The sequence below is a fragment of the Crotalus tigris genome, unplaced genomic scaffold, assembly GCF_016545835.1.
Source record: "Crotalus tigris isolate CLP2741 ecotype Arizona unplaced genomic scaffold, ASM1654583v1 scf7180000017814.3102382, whole genome shotgun sequence".
Lineage (NCBI taxonomy): Eukaryota > Metazoa > Chordata > Lepidosauria > Squamata > Viperidae > Crotalus > Crotalus tigris.
In genome coordinates, this window is record NW_024096652.1 from 732,571 (window position 1) to 753,984 (window position 21,414).

The following is a 21,414-nucleotide window of genomic DNA, read 5'->3' on the forward strand; positions in this document are numbered from 1 at the left end:
ACTAAGGCAGAATTTTTTGTGACTCATTCCCTAAGAAATGTGTGGGTGTGCAAGGATTTGTCTACAGCAGAATAAAGAATATTTATTCAGCCCACTTCCTCCCCTGCCCCTACAATGAATGGCTTTGCCAGATACAGAAATAAAATACATCTCTGGAATGTGGAGGGCATCCATAATAGGCATGGATCACCTGTCCCAAATATTAGAGGGAAGCAAGAAACAACCTGTGATAATTGCTCTGTCACAGCTTATTCACTGAGCTCATTGTGAACTGAGCTTCTCTTCAAATCTGCAGTGCTGTCAGACTTCTGCTGTCAAGGCTTTCTTTGCATTTGAACTTTGTGTTATCAACTTGGGTTCTGAGCCAAGTCTAAACAAAAGTAAGATCTTAATTATGAATTCACCCTCAGTGTTGTATGCAATGTGTTCCTAACATTTTTTGAGTACCTTACACCCGTTACTAAGGCGCTTCTATAATGAAGGTCTATTTCTAGGACCCTCTGCAAGACCGTTACCAATCTGAATGTTGTACCGTGTTCCTGGATCATGTGACACTATAGCAGTGTTTCTCAACCTGGACCATTTTAAGGCATGTGGACTCCAACTCCCAGAATTCCACAGCCAGCAATGCTGGCTGTGGAATTCTGGGAGTTGAAGTCCACATGCCTTAAAATGGTCAAGGTTGAGAAACACTGCACTATAGGATTCCTGCAAGTCTTCATCGAATGAGCCAGTTAACTTCCAGTTCAGCTAACGCTCTTAAGGAAACACCATAAAGACAGTTTTGCTGCAATCCCTGTGGAGCTGTGGGATAGATAGTTTGCACAGCTAGTCCTTAGCTTATGACCACAGTTGAGCCCAAAATTTTTGTCACTAAGCGAGACATCTTTTAAGTGAGTTTTGCCCCATTTTACAATCTTTCTTGCCACAGTGGGGAAACAATGATTGCAGTTGTTAAGTTAGTAACGTGGTTGTTAAGTGAATTTGGCTTCCCTTTTGACTTTACTGGTCAGAAAGTTGTACAAGGTGGATCACATGACCCCTGGGATATTGCAGCCATTATAAATGCTGAACTGGAAATTAACTGGCTTAATTAACTAACTCCTCTGGATGAGGGGATAGATGGGGAACTCATCAAATTTGCAGACGACACCAAGCTGGCAGGAATAGCCAACACTCCAGAAGACAGGCTTAGGATACAGGAGGATCTGGACAGACTTGAACACTGGACGCTATCTAACAAAATGAAATTCAATGGTGAAAAAAGTAAGGTTCTACATTTAGGCAAGAAAAACCAAATGCACAGGTATAGTATAGGGGGTACCTTGGTCAATAGTAGTAACTGTGAGAGGGATCTCGGAGTCCTAGTGGACAATCATTTAAATATGAGCCAGGAGGCTAAAACATATAAGGAACAGTTGCTGGAATTGGGTATGTCTAGTTTAACGAAGACAGGGACGACGGGGGACATGATAGCAGTCTTCCAATATCTCAGGGTCTGCCACAAAGAAGAGGGAGTCAAGCTATTCTCCAAAGCACCTGAAGGCAGAACAAGAAGCAACGGATGGAAACTAATCAAGGAGAGAAGCAACCTAGAACTAAGGAGAAACTTCCTGACAGTTAGAACAATTAACCAGTGGAACAACCTGCCTCCAGAAGCGGTGAATGCTCCAACACTGGAAGTTTTTAAGAAGAAACTGGACAGCCATTTGTCCGAAATGGTATAGGGTTTCCTGCCTGAGCAGGGGGTTGGACTAGATGACCTCCAAGGTCCCTTCCAACTTTATTATTATTATTATTATTATTATCGATCATCGCACAGTCAGCCAGATGTTCAGACTGGATTTGGCATTTTGTCTACCTATCGAGTCCTTACCCAGGACCTGGGATAGGCAGATGTTGTTTGATGGTATTACAGATATCGTCGCAGGATGGAAGCAGTTCCTAATAAGGCTGCCTTTTGCAATTGACTAATAGCGAATTTGTCAATGCCAATGGTGTTCAAGTGGTGCTCCAGTTGTTTTGGGATTGCACCCAAGGAGCCTATGACTATTGGTACTACCCTTGCTTGCTTTTGCCACAGTCTTTCTATTTCTATTTGTAGGTCTTTGTATTTTGTTATCTTCTCCAGTTCTTTCTCTTCTATTCTGCTATCTCCAGGCACTGCCACGTCCACTATCCAGACTTTTTTGTCTTTCTTATCGACAATTGTTAAGTCTGGGGTGTTATGTTGCAGGTGCTTGTCTGTTTGAATTCTGAAGTCCCAGAGCAGTTTAATTTTATCATTTTCTATGACTTTCTCTATTTTATGATCCCACCAGTTTTTGCTTACAGGCAAATGATATTTTTTGCAGATCTTCCAATGCACCATTGTTGCTACTTTGTCATGCCGCTGCTTGTAATCAGTTTGTGCAATCTTCTTGCAACAGCTTACCAAGTGGTCCACTGTTTCTTCAGCTTCTTTGCATAGGCGGCACTTACTGTCTGTTGCTGTCTTCTCAATTTTTTATTATTATTCTCAATCATCGCACAGTCAGCCAGATGTTCAGACTGGATTTGGCATTTTGTCTACCTATCGAGTCCTTACCCAGGACCTGGGATAGGCAGATGTGGATGTTTGATGGTATTACAGATATCGTCGCAGGATGGAAGCAGTTCCTAATAAGGCCGCCTTTTGCAATTGACTAATAGCGAATTTGTCAATGCCAATGGTGTTCAAGTGGTGCTCCAGTTGTTTTGGGATTGCACCCAAGGAGCCTATGACTATTGGTACTACCCTTGCTTGCTTTTGCCACAGTCTTTCTATTTCTATTTGTAGGTCTTTGTATTTTGTTATCTTCTCCAGTTCTTTCTCTTCTATTCTGCTATCTCCAGGCACTGCCACGTCCACTATCCAGACTTTTTTGTCTTTCTTATCGACAATTGTTAAGTCTGGGGTGTTATGTTGCAGGTGCTTGTCTGTTTGAATTCTGAAGTCCCAGAGCAGTTTAATTTTATCATTTTCTATGACTTTCTCTATTTTATGATCCCACCAGTTTTTGCTTACAGGCAAATGATATTTTTTGCAGATCTTCCAATGCACCATTGTTGCTACTTTGTCATGCCGCTGCTTGTAATCAGTCTGTGCAATCTTCTTGCAACAGCTTACCAAGTGGTCCACTGTTTCTTCAGCTTCTTTGCATAGGCGGCACTTACTGTCTGTTGCTGTCTTCTCAATTTTGACTTTGTATGCATTTGTCCTTAAGGCTTGGTCTTGTGCAGCCAGAATTAGTCCCTCGGTCTCTTTCTTCAATTTTCCTGCTCTTAGCCATTGCCAGGTTTTATTATTATCTGCTTTCCCAGCTATTTTTTTCATGTATTGGCCATGTAGTGCTTTGTCTTCCCATGCCTCTATTCTGTTCTTCATTTGGTCTTTCTTGTAGGCCAGTTTGGTCTCTCCAGTAGTTAGTAAGCCTTCCTGATATACTAATTTCAGTGCATCTTCATCATTGTTCTTCAGATATTCTTCCAAAGCCATTTTTTCTTCTTCAACCATCTGATGTACTTGTAGCATTCCACGCCCACCTATTTGCCTTGGTAGATAAAGTCTATCAATGTCACTGCGTGGATGAAGGGCATGATTCATTGTCATTATTTTTCTGGTCTGCCTATCCATTGCTTTTAGTTCTGCTTGAGTCCAGTCCACTATTCCAGCTGTGTACCTAATGACTGGGATTGCCCAGGTGTTGATTGCCTTTATGGTATTTCCTCCATTGAGTTTGGATTTTAAGATCTTCTTCACTCTCTTGATGTATTCACCTCTAATCTTTTTCTTGACTTCAGTGTGCTTGATGTTGTCAGCTTGAAGGATACCCAAGTATTTGTAGTACTCTTCCTCATCCAGACTCTTAATGTTATTTTCGTGGGGCATCTTGATTCCTTCAGTTTTCACTATTTTTCCTTGTTTGATAGTAAGTGTGGCACATTTGTCCAAGCCAAACTCCATTACAATATCTTGGCTATATATACGGACAGTGTTGAGCAGCGATTCTATTTCAGATGATGTTTTTCCATACAGCTTCAGATCATCCATATAAAGGAGGTGGGATAGTCTGGCAGATGTTTTTGATGTTTGATAGCCATGTCCTGAGTTATTCAGTATTGTTGACAGAGGAAACAGTGCAATAACAAATAGTAATGGTGATAATGAATCTCCTTGAAATATTCCTCTCTTGATATTAACCTCTCCCAGCTTTCACCATTGATCTGCAACTGTGTCTTCCATTGTGCCATCGATCTTTGCACAAATTTTCTGATGTTTCTACTGACTCCTGTTATTTCTAGGCACTTGATTATCCAGTCATGTGGCAGAGAGTCAAATGCCTTTTTGTAGTCAATCCATGCCACATTCAGGTTGGTCTTCCTTCTCTTGCAGTTTTCCAAGATCATTTTGTCTATTAGGAGTTGATCTTTTGTTCCTCTGCTATTGGGGCGGTTTCCTTTCTGCTCAGGTGGAAAGAGATTGTTTTCAACTAGATGCTGTTGTACTGCATCAGCTACCACACCAGTTAGTAATTTGAAAGTTGTTGGTAAGCAGGTAATTGGCCTGTAGTTGCCTGGTGTTGCCCCTTTTGCTGGATTTTTCATTATTAGGTAGGTTTTCCCAGTTGTTAGCCACTTTTCAATTTCTCCTCCTTGTAGTATATTGTTGAACTGCTTGGCAATGAGTGGGTGTATAACAGTTAGATGTTTCAACCAAAACCCATGCAGTTCATCTTCACCTGGTGCTGACCAATTTTTGATTTTCTTTGCTCTTTTTTTCTACCATTTTTGTTGTTATTACTAGTTCTTTCATTTCAACTTCTGTTTTATTTGCATCCACCTCTTTTAACCAAGCCGCATCCTTGTTGTATTTCTTTGGGTTATCCCATATCTGCTTCCAGAACTGCACTGTTTCTTCCTTGTCAGGTACTGACTGATTCCTTGCAGTTTCTCCATTGATGATTGGTAGAAACGTTTCTGATTGGATTGAAATTGGAGGTTCTGCCTATAGTTTGCAATTCGAGCTTCATATCTACTAATTTTCCTGGCTCTAGCTGTTATTTGTTGCTTTATTATTTCCAGTGCTTTCCTTGTATCTTCCTGTTTCTAAGTGGTATTTCTTGATTAGGTATTCTTTGGTCTTCTTGGTCTTCACTTCTTTTCTTCATCTGTCTAGCTTCTTTCATGTGATCTTAACTGCTGAGCTTATTTTTCTAGTCTAACCTTACATGTTCTGGTGCACTGTTTGTTTTTTTTTCTTCTTTTGTTGATTTTGCTCCAGTATTATGTTATACTGCAGCGGTGCTGTACATTAGTTGGTTTGTTTCTTGCAATGAATTGGTGCTTATACTTGATATTGCAATATTTGCATCTTTTAATGCTTGTGCGAGCTGTTTCTTTGGAACAAGCTTCAATGCAGGTAGCCTTATTCTGTTGTTTTTGTGCTGTTCTAGATGCTCAGTTATTCTTTGTTCAATTCTTTTATTTCTTTAGTTAGAGGGTTTTGTTCTTCCTGAGGTAGAGGTGCCTGGTTTCCAAATGAGAACAGTTGTATATCTCTGCTAGATTCCTTCACTGCCCAACTCCCCCTGGTTTGCCTCTACATTCTGAATTACTTCTGGTAAGGCTTTGATTTCTTTGCCCTGGGTAAACTTTTGCAGTTCGTCCAATTCTGTTTCTGTGAATACTTTATTTCGTGTTATAAATCGGCGTTGATCTGCTAGTCTCTGTTCTGTTATTTTTGATTCTGGATGTTGTTCTTTCCAGAACTGGTGCATTCGTTTTAGATATCCTCTTCTTGTTGGACTTGATCTGTAGTAACAGATAATTATTTCTTTGTTTTCCATCACTGTGTATCTGCGACGGGTAAACACCTTTTCTTCCAGTAGTTCTGCAGCTGCTGGCCCTGGTTGCTCAGCCAACAGTCCTGATTCCTGTAACCCATTTTTCACCAGATATCCAGGAACTCCAATATCTAGTGCGGACCTTGTTAACCCGGGCGACGTCCGAGCCGGTATGGCATTCTGAAATTATTATTATTATTATTATTATTATTATTATTATTATTATTATTATTATATTGTATAATTATGCATATACACTATAATTTTGAAAACCCAAGTTTTTGCACCCCTGGAATATCGTCTCGCACCCTCAGTTGGGAACCCCTGTTCTATATATATCCTTAGTATCCTTTCTTCTTCCTTTCTACCAGGCAGAGCAGTATTTGAAACATAGTGACTACTAGCAACATACTGTTGAAGGAAAAGTCTTCATCATGGTTCAGTCCAAGCCAGGAATAAACAACATGGTGACTGCTTTAGGTAGAAGGTTGCAGTTTATTGAAGAGGAGAGCCAGACAGAAAGATGACTCTGGAATAAAAGAAAGTGAGCACATGTAGGGAGTGGGTTTTTATACTCTCTGGAGCCTTTTGTTTGGAGTTGTTCCTATGGCATGACCTTTGACCTGAGTCTGAGTCTGAGTGTGCCTTTCTGATATTCTGATGGTGGTGGGTTAATCCTATTATATCCCAAAAGTCATATCCTGCTTCCCTGGGGTTGTGGCTGATGACTCTTAGATTTTTGGTGTTGATTCTAGGGATCTTTCTTCCTAATCCCAGTTTCCTGATTCCAGTCTTTCTGACAAGATTATCCCTGCATTTCTACAGACTTGGTTTCTGTCTGGGACAGAGAGACTTGGGGGTGGGGTTGGTTTCTACCTTTAAAATCCTTTAGGGGAATATATTCTGCCTTTTAAATATTTCCAAAAATATTTCTTTCTCAGGGGGTAGGGTTGACTTACCACAATACAGTTGCTCTTCATATTACAACATATATGTGATGTGACAAATTAAAGATTAAATTAAAGAGCCTTAGAATGGTATCAGGAGCTCAAAAACCTATTAGGAGTTGGATTTGGAGGGATAACTTTTGAGTCAATATCAAATTTCTGGAGACTGCCTGGACAAGTTCCTGCAGTTTTCTTGACAAGATTTAGAAATGTTTTGACATTGCTTCCTTCTAAGAACTGAGAATGAATGACTGGCTCAAAGTCACCCTGTTGAGTCCTTGGCGGGAAGCAGACACGAGAAGCAGTTGAAGTTCTCAGTTTCCTTTATTCTGCGTTCAGCTTACAAGTAGATGGCTTCAGCAGCTCCCAAAACCTTCTTATATAGACGTTTCCCGGGTAAATGCGATACTTTTCCCGCGCCAGCACCCACGCATGCGCACGGCGCTGGCGACAGCCTGTCTGGTCCCGGGCAGCTTTGCACCTGCCCGGGACTGCCTGCAAACGCCCGAGCCGTTTGCAAGGCTCGGGACATAACACCCCTTTCCCCCGGGCTAAAACTACTACCAACATATAATCAGTTATTTTATGCAGTGTTCTGCTTCTCAGTGCTCCTATCGTTACCTGGCTTTTGTTTAGCCAGCAATGTTATGTAATCCTCTAAGTATTTAGGAGACTTCTTTGCTCTCTGTGACCTTCTCAGCTCTGGATTACTAGCATGAGTTCCCTGACTGGAGGGAGATGTGAGCCTGTTCTCCTTATTTTTCCTTGGTGCCTTCCAAGGACTGTGCCCCGATGCCTGGCCTGCTTGCTCGCCCACCGGGCTCGTCAGGCCAGGGCTTCTGTCACTTTGTGACCTGGTTGACCTGCCTAGCTGTAGACCCTTGGGCCCCTTGAAGTGATAGCCACTGGTGGGCATCTCTGTTGAACCTCCTAGGTCCGTCCACGACCTGTCAGGAGGCTGTCCATTCCCTGAACCCCGTTCTGTGTCCGGGCTTGTGTGGGTTTCTGTACTTTCCCAAAACTCAGTTACTCCCTGATTTGGGCTAGAGGTGTTGTAGTCGGGACTTGGTTCCTCGACCACCTCCCTGTATGTTTGACCCCCTGTAGAATTTGGGGTAAGGTCAGGCAAACCTTGGGGATTGTGTGCCAGCTTCTCTTGCGGGGAATGATTTGTTGATGCCCCCAGGTTCCTCCATGAACTGGATGTGCTGTGTGATGTGTGTGGAAAGTGAGTATGCCTCCGGGGTACTCCCTTGTGAGTAAGGCCGTGGATGCCTGGTTAATTAGGTGGGCCATAGAATTCTTGTTCGGAGCTCGCGCGGACCCTGGGATGGGCCGTTTGTGGCTCCCTCAGTGGAGATGGGCAGTAGCTCTTGCCCTTCCCTTGGCTCCAAAGGGTCCCCCTCCCCCCTGGAAAAGACCCAGGAGTCTCATCAGAAAAGTCCCGCCTAGAGCGGAGTTGGTCGATGTGCCGACGCAGGACACGACCGTTGTCCAGGGCTACCTCGTAGGATAGAGGACCTGTGACCCTGGAAATAGAAGCGGGGACCCATTTATGACCAGGCCCGTAATTGCGAGTCCAAACCGGGGCACCCACAAGTCGTTGTCTAGGTGTCCTAGGATGTAAGGTAGATGAAGACAGTCTGTCCGGATGCAACCGGTCAAGCTTCGTAGTAAGTTTGCGCCCCCAGCGAAGTTCAGCTGGGCTTCTCCCTGTTGAAGTGGACGGTGTGGTGCGGTAAGAAAGGAGAAAGTCAGCCAACCTGTGATGCCAGTCCCCAGAGGTGAGTCTTTTCAATGCGTCCTTTGTGATGCGCACCATACGTTCAGCCATACCGTTGGTGGACGGGTGGAAGGGTGCAGACGTGGCATGACGAATCATGTTTGCCTGTAAGAAAGCTTGGAATTCGGAGGAAGTGAAGTGAGGGCCGTTGTCGGACACAATGACATCTGGCAGCTCGTGTGCAGCAAAAATCCCCCTCAGTACCTGAATAGTCTTTGCAGTGGTGGTGGATGAGACAGGTACAACCTCAAGCCATTTCGAATGGCTGTCAACAAGGACCAAGAAGAACTGGCCCTGAAAGGGTCCAGCGTAGTCAATGTGCACCCTAGACCATGGGGACTGTGTTTCCTCCCATCTAGGCACGGGAGCTTGGGGCATCTCTGGGCGAGATCGTTGGCACAAGTGGCATGCATGCACCTTAGCCTCAATATCTTTATCTAAACCAGGCCACCACAAGTGGCTGCGCGCAAGAGCCTTCATACGAACAATGCCAGGATGACCCTCGTGGAGGGATTCTAAGACCCTAGTCCTCATTGAGGTGGGAATGACAACTCTGTTTCCCCAAAGCAGACAACCCTGAGAAAGGACAGCTCGTTCCTTTTGGACCAGAAACTCTGAAACTCAGGACTAGGGCAGTGCTCAGGCCAACCCGACAAAACCCAGGAACGGACACGTGAAAGTGTGTGAATTCTGTACCTGTTTTCAGTCGGCAACATCCCTGGCACTAAGAGGGAGCTCGGGCAAGCTTGGATTGATAGAATGTTGAAGAGCTGTGCGGGTTTGCAGGGTTCCCCCCCCCCCCACTTTCTACTACTGGCAGAGTGCAATCTACTGAGGCCATCAGCATGGCCCTTTCTTTTCCAGGCTTGTTGAGTAAAGAAAAATCATATGCAGACAAAAAAATAGACCACCTAAGCCACAGGTCGGCAACCTGCGGCTCCTGAGCCGCATGCGGCTCTTTGAGCCTTCCCCGGTGGCTCCCAGCCTCCTCTGCCATTGCAGAGAGAGACAGAGACAGAGAGAGGCAATTGCGCGTCCCTGCTTCTCTCTCTCTCTCTCTGTGTGTGTGTGTGTTTGTGTGTGTGTGTGTGTGTGTGTCTGTGTGTATGTGTAAAACAGAGTGCACTCACAGTATTCTCCGAGGAGCTGAAAAGCTTTCTGGGCGGAGCTCCTCCCTTTGCTGCTCTCTGCAGGAAGCAGGAAGGGCAGGAGAGAGCTAGCTAGCCCAGCTAGGCTGACTCAGGAATTCTGGGAGTTGAAGTCCATGAGTCATAAAAGAGACCAAGTTGCTTGTTGGACAACAGCTTGAAGCTTGCCAGGTGAGCAGCAGATAGGAGTGGGGGGAGAAAGAGAGAGAGAGAGAAAGAGAGAGAGAGAGAGATTGAGAGAGAAAGAAAGAGAGCGGGGGAAAAGGAGTGGCAGACCAAGGGCAGATAGAGAGGGAGGGAGAGAGAGACAGAGAGAGAGAGAGAGAGAGACCCTTTTGACATCTAAAATGAAGATAACACGGCATATATCCTTTTTTTACCTGTGTGTGTATGTGTGTGTGTGTGTGTGTGTGTGTATACACATACATATATACACATACATATATATACACACACACATACATACACACACAAACACACACACACCTATAATAAAGGTAAAAAAGGATATATGCAGTGTTGTCTTCATTTTAGATATCAAAAGGGTTTTGCGGCTCCCAGTGTTTTGTTTTTGGTGGGAAACGGGTCCAAGTGGCTCTTCGAGTGTTTTGGGTTGCCTACCCCTGACCTAAGCATTCTAGGGGAAATGATTTGGGGAGTCTGCTTACGTGTGGTAAACAGTCCCAGCAGAGGCTTATGGTCAGTGAAGACCGTGAAGTGCCTGCCATATAGAAAGTCATGGAATTTTTTAATTCCAGCAACAACAGCCAGAGCCTCCCTGTCTATCTGAGCGTAGTTGCGCTCAGCAGAAGACAATGTTCTGGAGTAATATGCAACAGGAACCTGAGTTCCATCAGACCTGAGGTGGCTCAGGACAGCTCCAACCCCGTAAGGGGACGCATCACAAGCGATGCACACAGGAAGGGACTCGTTGAAATGTGCAAGTACACTGTTAGAAGTGAGCAAAGCCTTGACTTTGTTAAAACAACCCTCATGCGTTTGTGACCACTGCCACACTGCTTGCTTGTCTAGTAGCCTGTGAAGAGGCTCAGCTACACTAGCTTTTTGTGGAAGAAAAGAATTGTAGAAATTCAGGAGGCCCAGGAAGGCCTGAAGTTCGGCCTTGGACTTTGGCCTAGGTGCTTCTAAAATAGCAGTTAGTTTGGATTCAGCAGGGTGAATCCCAGCAGCATCAATTTTGAACCCCAGAAATTCAGTAGAAGGCACCCCAATCTTGCATTTGTCTTTTTTGAGCTTGAGACCTATTTTCCTGAATCTTAACAGAACAGCCCTTAGCCTTTCAGCTAGAATGTGTGTGGAGTCTCCTGCAATTAAGACATCATCAAAGTAGGGGCAAACCCCCGGTATGCCCCGCAGTGTGTTTTCCATTACGCTTTGGAAAATCCCAGGAGCGACATTCACTCCAAACTGCAGCCTTTTTTACCTTAAAGGCTCCCCTGTGGGTCACAATAGTCTGAGCTATAGCAGCATCATCATCAACAGGCAGCTGTTGATACGCTTGAGCTAGGTCAAGCTTTGCAAAAACGCGCCCCCCCTTGAGGGAGGCCAGAATATGACTGACCACAGGAACAGGATAGGCATGTTGCTGCAATGCCTTATTCAGAGTGCATTTGTAGTCAGCACAAATGCGAATGTCCCCATTTGCCTTTAGAGGCGTGACAATGGGGGTCTCCCAAAGACTGGAATCAACAGGTTCTAGGATTCCCTGTTGAATCAGTTTGTCTAACTCAGTGTCAATTTTACTCTTTAAAGCAAAAGGGACCCTTCTTGCTTTAATTCTAATGGGAGTGACAGTGGGGTCTAGCTTTAAGGACACAGGGGGTCCTTTGAATGTGCCCAGCTGGGGGCTGAAAACATCTGCAAATTCTTTGCAGACTTCCTGTAGGTCGAGTGTTTGTAAGCTGTTGAGTCCTGTGACGTGTATCCCCAGGGCCTCAAACCAATCGAGTCCTATGAGACTCGTTCGTTCACCCCCTACTACTAATAAGTCTAGTGGACCTTCAAAACTCTTGTATTGCACGTTAAGGGTGGCCTCCCCTTAACACACACTCTTGAATTTTGAAAATCTGTTAACACAATGTCAGAAGGCCTTAACTTGGCCTGAGTTCCACTACCGGAACAAATCTTCCTAAATGTATGCAAGGAGATAATTGAAAAGGCAGACCCTGTGTCTAGTTCCATAGATAATGGAACCCCTTGTAGCTTCACCTTGAGTGACAGCTTTTTCTTAATGGGCTTGTGTGTGCCTGTCCTAAGGATGCTTCTTCGCGAAGCGCAAAACCCTACCCTATTCTGGCTGGGGAATCTGGTACCTTTCAGGCGCAGTTCTTCCTGAGGTTGTACCTTTCGTCGGCCCAGACACACAGCTGCAATGTGTCCTTGTTTGCCGCATGCCCGGCAGGTAGCGGAGCGGAACTTGCAGTCGGTTCTCCTGTGGCGACCTCCACAGCCGATGCACTTGAGCGGAGCTGAAGAGCTTCCCTTCTGTTTTTCTTCCTTCGTGGGGTGGAGACGGTCGACTTCCTCGTCCGGATCCTCCTCGGAGTTTCTTTGGACGTCTTCCTGGTGCACGGATGCAACCTCTGGACTGTTTCTGATTGGCCGCATGTTCTTGACAGCGCCGCCTGCTGCTTCTTCTGCGGTGACTTCCCTTAAGGCATCTTGGTAGGACAACTCTTCTTTAGCGAAAAGTCTCTGTTGTAGATCTCGATGCCTTAACCCGCACACGAATCGGTCCCTCAGTCGTTCTTCGAGGTCTTTGAACTCACAGTGCTTGGCGGCCTTCCGTAATGCGGCGATGAATTCTTTGGCCGACTCACCGGGCCGTTGATCCCTCTGCTCGAAGGTGTGGCGCCATGCGATGACGGACATCTTGGGGTGGAAGTGCTCCTGCAGTAGCTTCTTCAGATCTGCGTAGCTTACAGACTCTACTGGAACAGGTGCTGCAAGGTTTTCTGCGATGTCGAAGGCGTCTTGGCCGCAAACACAAAGCAGGGTGGCAGCCTTCAAGCTCTCTTCCCTCACTTGGTTTGCCTTGAAGTAGTTCTCCACCCTGGCTACGTATGACTCCCACCGCTCTGGATGTGAGACGTCGAATTCCGAAAGCCTTCCGATTTTCGCCATCTTCAGGAGACGGGTCTATCAGCCAGCCTACCCCCGAATGCGCACTGGATTGGCGGGTAGCTGCCGAGTCGACGCCGTTCCGCCGCTCAGGACTCACTTGGGTAAGCTTACACTTCTTCCTTTCCAGGCGGTGTAAGGCGATCCCATCCTCATCGCCAGTGTTGAGTCCTTGGCGGGAAGCAGACACGAGAAGCAGTTGAAGTTCTCAGTTTCCTTTATTCTGCGTTCAGCTTACAAGTAGATGGCTTCAGCAGCTCCCAAAACCTCCCAGCTTCTTATATAGACGTTTCCCGGGTAAATGCGATACTTTTCCCGCGCCAGCACCCGCGCATGCGCACGGCGCTGGCGACAGCCTGTCTGGTCCCGGGCAGCTTTGCATCTGCCCGGGACTGCCTGCAAACGCCCGAGCCGTTTGCAAGGCTCGGGACATAACACACCCAGCTGGCTTTGTGCCTAAGATGGGACTGGAGTTCACAGTCTCCCAGTTTCTAGTCTGCGGCCTTCACCATTACACCAAACTAGCTTTCCATTTTGAGTTCGTCAATTCAATATTTTTATTATGGAAGAGAGCCTTCTTAGGCAAAGTTGCAATGACCAAAATATTCATTAAAAAATACAGAGTGTTTAGAAATCAGTTGTAGTTTTTGTTTTTGTTTTTTTGCAATAGTAGGGAAGTAGTTTGCTCTTGATTTTACCAGCCTGTTTTTTTTTTAACTTCGCAGTCTAGCTTCCCACTTTTGAATTCTGTGGTAATTTTCCATCCCAGTACTCACCAGCCTGGTCCTGTTTAACTTCTAAAACCAGATAAGGTTCCCAAGGTTAATTCTTAGAAGCCTCCAGCTGCAATCACTAATCCAGTTTTTTGCATGCTGGCTGGGAAATTCTGGGAGTTGAAGTTCACAGAGCTTAAAGTGCCCAAATTTGAGATACTAATGTGTTCTCTTGAGCAATTTCGGCTTCCCTATTCTGAATAAGATACTAACGAGCAGTTGAGTTTCTTTAAAGCTGTTTTTTTATTTTAAATTATTACAGTTAGAATTTCAACTAACAATTGGCATGAAACCCATTTCTATGCCTGAATGTATGGTGGTTTTGTCTCTCTGGATAATAGATTGTAATGTTTCATTTGAATTATGGATTAACTAGGCTATCAGCACGTGATTGCTCATACTTTTTCTTTTCAAAATTTCTCAGCTGAATTACTTCAGAAGCGCTGATGCACATTTCAAATCTCTGAGATCTGAACCATTCTATCATAACAATTAACTCCAATTTATTTAATCCTATTGCTAAACACTCCAGAGAAATATTAGACAAATTCAAACTCATCACTCTGGGAAATGTTATGTTGAATGACCGATCTGTTTATCTTTGTAATCTTTTTTTATAGACAAATGTCTCCAAAGTTAAACTATCACATTTCCAATTAATAAAGATTTTTTCCCCAAATCTATATTACATTTTTTAGAAAAGTATAAAATACAAACAAGCAAAGAAAAAAGTTAAAAAGAAAGGGAAATGTTAGGGGAAAAGCAAAATTGGGAGTGCAAACAAAAGGGAAAAGCTCCCTAAAATCTAAAAATCACTGACACATTGAACTAGAATGAACCATAACAAACAGTACATACAAAGAGTTAATAAAGAAATCCCTGATCTAAGAATGAAGTTCATTGGCCTCCTCAAGGTAAGTTTTAAAAAAGTTATATATTAGATTTCTTATTTTGGTGTTACAAGAAACTTGAGGACTTTGTCACCTGCATGAATTGGTCATCTCCATCTGTGGCTTTGGTGAGGGATGACAGAGACTTCAAATCGTTAAATATGTTTATGTAACTTTGTGGAAAAATGCAGAGGTTAAACAGGAAAAATGTTATGCTAGCATTTAAGATGTTACAAAGAACTCTGTATCAAGACTGGGGTTTGGCAAAGATAATTATTCTATACAGGTTGAAAAGTATTTACAAAACAGTTATATTTTCTTTGTTATATTTTATTGTTTTTTTTAAATTAGAAGATAACAAAGAAATTCTGTTGGCCTCATTAGAAAATTCCTTTAATTTACTAAACAGTCATAAATTACATAGATTAGCGTTCACTGTGAAAAAAAAATCTCATACTGGAGCTTTAATTTGGTGAGGCCCTTTCAGAAAACTTCGCAATTCATTTCAACACACTGAAATGTCTCATGCAATTGCTTTCTTCAACCTCAACAGTATTCCAAGGAGATCTCATCTGGTTGTCATGAATAGCTGGAGGAAGAAAGGCCTGCTAAATACTTTGTGGGAGTAGTCTTGATCTTCTTCACCATGCCCTTCAAACCATGCTTCCTTGCCTGGCTTGCAACATGTGGTTATGGGTTATGTAGTACTTCTCACTCCCTTATCTCCCTTGAGTAAGGAAATACTTTGAATTGTTTCCTTAACACCAGCTGGTGAAAGAGTGGCCTCAGAGAAGGAAGGAAGGAAGGAAGGAAGGAAGGAAGGAAGGAAGGAAGGAAGGAAGGAAGGAAGGAAGGAAGAAAGAAAGAAAGGAACATGAATTATACAGGGTAACTAATAGTTTTGAGGCATGTGGCCATAGAAGAGCAGTCCTGCCTCCTTGCAAGGAGCTGAAAACAGTAGTATCTCTCTCTTATGAATTGAAAAATGATGTTTATTAAAAATTAGAAAAAGAAAGAGTAAAACTTTCTTTTAGCTTCATGTAATCAGATGCCCCAAACAATTATAGTTGGATGGTAGCAAGTCTCCTGGTTTTATTTAGAATGTTTGCCTCCTTTCTGCTCTATCAGGTCTCTTTTTTTATTCCACCTTTATTATTTTAGGCGGCAAACATACCTTCCTCCTCCTATTTGCTCCCCCCCCCCATAATAACCCTGTGAAGTGGATTGGGCCGAGAAAGAGTGACGGCCCAAAATCACCTGACTGGCTTTCATTTCTAATGCAGGACTAGAACTCACCATCTTCTGATATGTAGCCTAGTGCCTAGTGATCTTCTAGACTCTGATTCAGCAGCCTTCCTCACTTTCAGCACCAGAGACGATTAGTTTTGCTCTTACTAGAGTTCCTTCTCCCTGGAGCACCACTTAGTTCTCTGAAAAACTAACTCATCAAAATCACACGGCTGCTTCCAGGCTCCATCTTGCCTACTTTTTTCAGCCATCCCTCAGTTATCCAGGCCTTTTTTCTCTTTGGTTCCTCTCTGGTAATCAGTTTCCTTTTGCATCTCTGGGCCATCTTCCAGAAATCTTCCTCCCTTTGCCTTACCACAAAGGGCTACCTAAGCAAGACTGAACTTGTTCTCCTGTTCCTGGATTACATGTTTCAAGCCCTTGCTGTTAATCCTGTGATAGCTGAGTTGAACAAATCTAGTGAAAGGGGGTGGCAGTGGTTGCCTAACTATGTCTGTGTCCGCTTTCTTATTCACTACAAGGATGCTTTTTTTTTTATTTTGGTGGGACTTCTGCCTGTGATTTATGCATGCACAGAAGTCCCTAAATAATAGTGCCACTTTGCTTCGCAAATTGCCTTTGAAGGATTGTGTTGCTCAAGCTGTCAAAGTGTTGCTTAAATTGCACAATCCAAATCTCATGTGGTCATATATTTGCATACTCATCCAATCTTCTCACAAACAGATTAGGAGGATTATGTATCTATCATTCCCTTGATAGCTACTGGCAATCACAGAGCTGAAAAACACACAAAGGTTGGAGGTAATCTGTAGAAATGGGTATCAACAAGAAAAAATGATTTATTTTTTTAAAACAGACATCAGGAAGAGCCTTGGCTAATGTCATATTAAAATCAACTACTAATTTCAAGAAATGAAAACAGGAAAGAAGAAAAGGTGTAGCTGAATAATTGGAAACATGAGCTCTTTAAGTTCAAGGAACAACTGCAGACTTTTTTAGGCAGGACCAGAAAAGTCATTGGCCATGTGACTTCATGTTGAAGTCAGAATTACTGTAAAAAAAAAGGGAGAAATTCTCTTTATAATTGGAGACAGGAATCCTATGTGGATACATAGGATTGTATGATACACCAGAAGCATGATGGAGCAATGATTAGAATGCAGCATTGCAGGCTAACTCTGCCCACTGCCAGGAGTTCAATTCTGGCTGGCTCAAGGTTGATTCAACCTTCTGTCTTTCTGAGGTCGGTAAAATGAGAATCCAGATTGTTGGGGACAATATGCTCTCTGTAAACCACTCAATATGCTCTGTAAAGCACTGTGAAGTGTTGTATAACTCTAAGTGCTTTTGCTATTGCTACAGTTGATTCCCTTTGAGCATCTTTATTGCTACTATCAAAGCGGCATTGTCGAGCATCTGACCAGTATTTATATCTTCCATAGCAGGTCTCACATCTTCCTCCTCTTTTTTACATGCATGTATTGAATGTTTGAGAAGGTTTATAAAAATACTCCTCAAAATTTTATATGCTTTGAATACCCATCTGTCTGTCTCTCTTATAAAGAAAAAAAAATCATGGTGATCAACAATGAATCCTTCCCCCTTTTTTCAATGAAAGAAAGAAATGCTAGCAACGGCACCAGATCATTAAATTAACATTCTTGCTATTCAATTTAGTTTAGTTCTATATTTTCACATCAGAGAATGGTTTCCTAGTTCAAGGATCTTTGGAACCTATATGGGGGGAAAAAGAGGTAAGTAGCACACAGGTGTTCCAGGCAAAAAGTCCTAAATTCCATGCCTGGCTCTTCCAGGTACTAGGAGATAAAGCCTTCATATTTTTCAAGTGAAATAAGCCTCTGCCCTGTGATTTAGTGGTGTCATACATTTGACTCTCTTCATTCTTTCTGACAAGAAAAGTCAGAAAGACTCGACAGAACTGGCTGCTCTTGAAAGCCTGGGCTACATTATACCTTCATTCCAGGGACAATCTTGTGTTCTCCTGCTTTGCCCACCCCCCCTCTCCCCATCTAGCTATTATCCCAGCTTTCTAGTATTTTTAGGAGAAGAGAGGATTAATACCATGCCAGACTTTTCTTTTTCCTTATTTTTAACTTAGAAAAAGAATCCACATTTGAACAGGTGAGTCAGTTTTTGACTGCATTTTTTTGTCTAAAAAGGACAATTGCTGAACTGACTGGCAATTGCCTAAACTTGCAAAAATAAATGTGGCAGTTGCTACAGAATACTTTCCTGCAAAGATTAAACCAGGTAATTTAGACTTTTCCTAGTCTGAGATGAGTTTTAAAATAGATTCAGAATGGTTTATTCAGATGAAAAACACAGTGGTCTGAAATGCCCCAATACAAATGCCCTCAAAAAGAAATTGTTTTTTGTAAACAATTATGAAAACTACATGAAAAATTAGTACTGGCTAAGTTTTTATACTCTTGTAACATAAAGGATTAATGAAAGAAAACATTGTGCCTTTAATGGGCTAAAATGTCTGCTAATCTGTTATTCATTTCTTTCTTATCTTCCCATTAAATGGGAAGAAAATGGAGAGTAGTGAGATCAGTTTAATAATTTCAAGATAAAATGGGTTTCTATAGCAGCAATGATAGCAATATAGGCAGCATGGAATATAAAATGATTAGAATGAGTTGTATGAGGAGAGAGTAAATCCATTTCACAAAGTGTGTATTTAGTTCAAAGCAGCCACCCATGAGTACCTTAGTGCGGTCTTTTACCCACTATCAATAAATCAAGCTCCTCAGTAGATATGCAAAAGAACGCCTTTTTGTGATAGATATAAGAACAAAAAGATTTGTTTATAATGTGTTCTTAAATGGGATTTTCTGTAAAATATTAGGAGAGGGTATAAGAACAATTGCTTTAATTGAGTCAAAAAAGAAAATGAAAAATAAGAAACATACGGAATTATAAAGAAAGAAAAGTCAAAAGAAACAGAGGTTTACAGGACATATCTTCACAGATATACAAAAGCTACATAAACATTTCAAAAATGATAGCCACTTTTCATTACAGCATTAGCTAATCTACTTCATTTAGTAGTTCTTTTATAGGTTGCTAATAACATCAGCTCTGCAGACTGTTGAATACTTGGATCCATATCTTTATCTTCCATATTCCAAAGAATGAACTTTGTTGTATAAAATCTCCACTTAAAGGAAATATTGCAGAGAACTTTACACCTGAAGTAAGTTATAATCTTCATCTGTTCTACTGATGTGTATGTGTGTTTGTGTGTATGCATATAGTTTGGTCTAGTGGTTATGGCACCAGGCTGGAAAACAAGAGACCATGAGTTCAATGCCATGAAAGCCGGAGGGGTGACTTTGGGCCCGTCAATCTCTTTCATCCCAACCCACCTTAAAAGATTGTTGTTGTGGGAAAAATAGGAGGGGGGAGTATGTTGGATATATTCATCACCTTTAGTTATTTGTAAAAATAATAAATGTAAGAAATATAAACAAACAAAGAAACAACAGAGATGAACGTCCATGTGTGACTTGTCTCTGCCAATTAAATCTCCAAGCTCAGGTGAGGTTTACGATCACTCATTCACCCACTCACAGTCTGTTGCTCTTGTAAGCCCCCGTTCCTTTCTGTCTGGGTTTTCCAGATAGGTGCTGCTAGAGCAGAAATAATTAAGGATACATCCAAATCCTTAACACTAAGGCACAGCATGTTCTTTGAGATACAAGGATACCAAAAGAATTTAAAGAACCAAACTTTAATGGATACAGTGTATATTTGCTCTTTCTCATACATACATACACCCCTCATCCACACTTACTAGGTTACCAACCAGTAGCTAGAAGGATCGTGGGTGCCAAGTATGGATCCAAAGATGACTCAAGGGGTGGGGGTGGGGCTTCAGGAACCCTTTTTGTACCCCAAAGTTTTTGTTTTGTTGATTAGTATGTATTCAGGCCCAATTTCCTTTGTTCGATTCAGGTTATATTTATCCTTTTGTTCCTTAATTACTTGTTTCCTTCTTTTCTATCTTCCTGAAGGGATATTTTACACAAGATTCCAGGCTTTTTGTCTTCTCTAATTATGTTTCTGTTTCATCTTTAGTTATGGCAGCTTCAGCACCATCTCACAAAGTCATTTTACCAGTTTAACCCAACAAATAGGAACACTTTCTTTGAATTATATGTCTATGTGCTTTGTATTATATGTCACTAAACTGTATCCATAAAGGACTGTAATTTTTCAATGGGATCAGCAATTGAATGTATGGTAGATGCTATTAGGATAAAGTAAATATTGGGTGTATAAACTTTTTTTAAAATTGTTTTATTATGTCTCTCGAATATTGTCGGAAGAAATAAAAAAACACAATGCTTATTTTTTTAAAAGAGAGATATGGGACTCAGTTGCACTTCCACTGGAAACTATGCAGCTTGTAGCAATGTACTACTTTCAATGATAAAGGAAAGAAATCCTGTATACACTCAGCATATTGTTTAACATGTATTATTCTTTCAGGTGTAGATGTATTTAAAGGGTTGTAACCATAGATGAAAAGCTAAATGTGTTTTATTAATCAAAAGTGGAATGGACTACAACAAGAAACAACAACACAATCATAGAGCAAGATAATTTTGTAATCATGTGTATACTTGCTGCAAAGGAAATAGGAAGCTTCTTTCTATTTTTTTCTGTGTTTTTCTTTCTCCTTTTCTTTAATTCTGTGTTGGTTTTTATTTGCTCTTTAAAACATTTAATAAAATTTATGTAAAACAATAAGAAACAACAACTAAAAATGTAATGAAAAAGAAATTAGATTAAAGAGGCCATTTGCTTAATAAAAACTGTAACAAAAATGGCTGTCAGAAGTACAACTCCGTGAACAAAAGAATGTCTTCACAAAAATTTAATAGCATAACAAAGTAATATAGAAGTGAAGGTAGCTCAAGTTGAGGAACGAGATGATTGTGGCTGTTTGATAGAGAAGAACAAGCAAATGTGGCCAAATATTACTATCTGATAGATTGGAGTAATCAGGGACTAGCAAAGTGTGGCTTTTTTCCTGCTGACTGCTGGGAAGGAAGATGCAGCACTGCAGGGTGTATGCTGACTTGTCCAAGGCTGAAATGCAAGGCCCAGGTTTTGAAGTTTATAAATCTTGGATGAGATGGCAGGCCTACTCTGTGGCAGCCACTGTATTATGGAATATGTTACCCTTCACAGAGGTTCGAATGCATCTTGTATTAAGAACTATTGTGAAAAATCTATCTGATCCCTCTTTCATGTTTGCTACTGTTATGTCCTGGGAGGCTGCACAAGGCCCGGGCAGACCATGTGGTTGCCTGGGACCAGACAGGCTGTTTCCAGCCTTGTGAGCATGCGCAAGGTGGGAGACTAGCCTTGCATTGATAGGCTGATGCTGTCCCTGCAAAGGGAGTATAAAAGGGCTAGCGCCATTTTGTTTGCTGTTCTGTTCTGTTTGTGATCTCTATAAAGAAGTTGTGTTTTGTTATTCCTGCCTCGCTTCAATGCCTCTGATTCTAAAACAGAACATCTACCCTTTGTCATTTGGCTATATAAATTTGAAAAATAAATAAATGTGTCAATATATGTTATATTT

General features: G+C 42.1%; 1 protein-coding gene across 1 annotated transcript in view; it reads left to right on the forward strand.

Moving 5' to 3' along the window:
• Positions 1-20,022, forward strand: part of LOC120307736 (tyrosine-protein phosphatase non-receptor type 13-like) — a 103,458-nt gene extending 83,436 nt beyond the window's left edge. Inside the window, exons 10-14 of the mRNA XM_039342816.1 lie at positions 17,496-17,548; positions 17,914-17,936; positions 18,952-19,014; positions 19,441-19,565; positions 19,899-20,022. Of these exons, the coding sequence (XP_039198750.1) occupies positions 17,496-17,548; positions 17,914-17,936; positions 18,952-19,014; positions 19,441-19,565; positions 19,899-20,022 (388 nt within the window). The remainder of the gene's footprint in view (positions 1-17,495; positions 17,549-17,913; positions 17,937-18,951; positions 19,015-19,440; positions 19,566-19,898) is intronic.
• Positions 20,023-21,414: the final 1,392 nt, after the last annotated feature.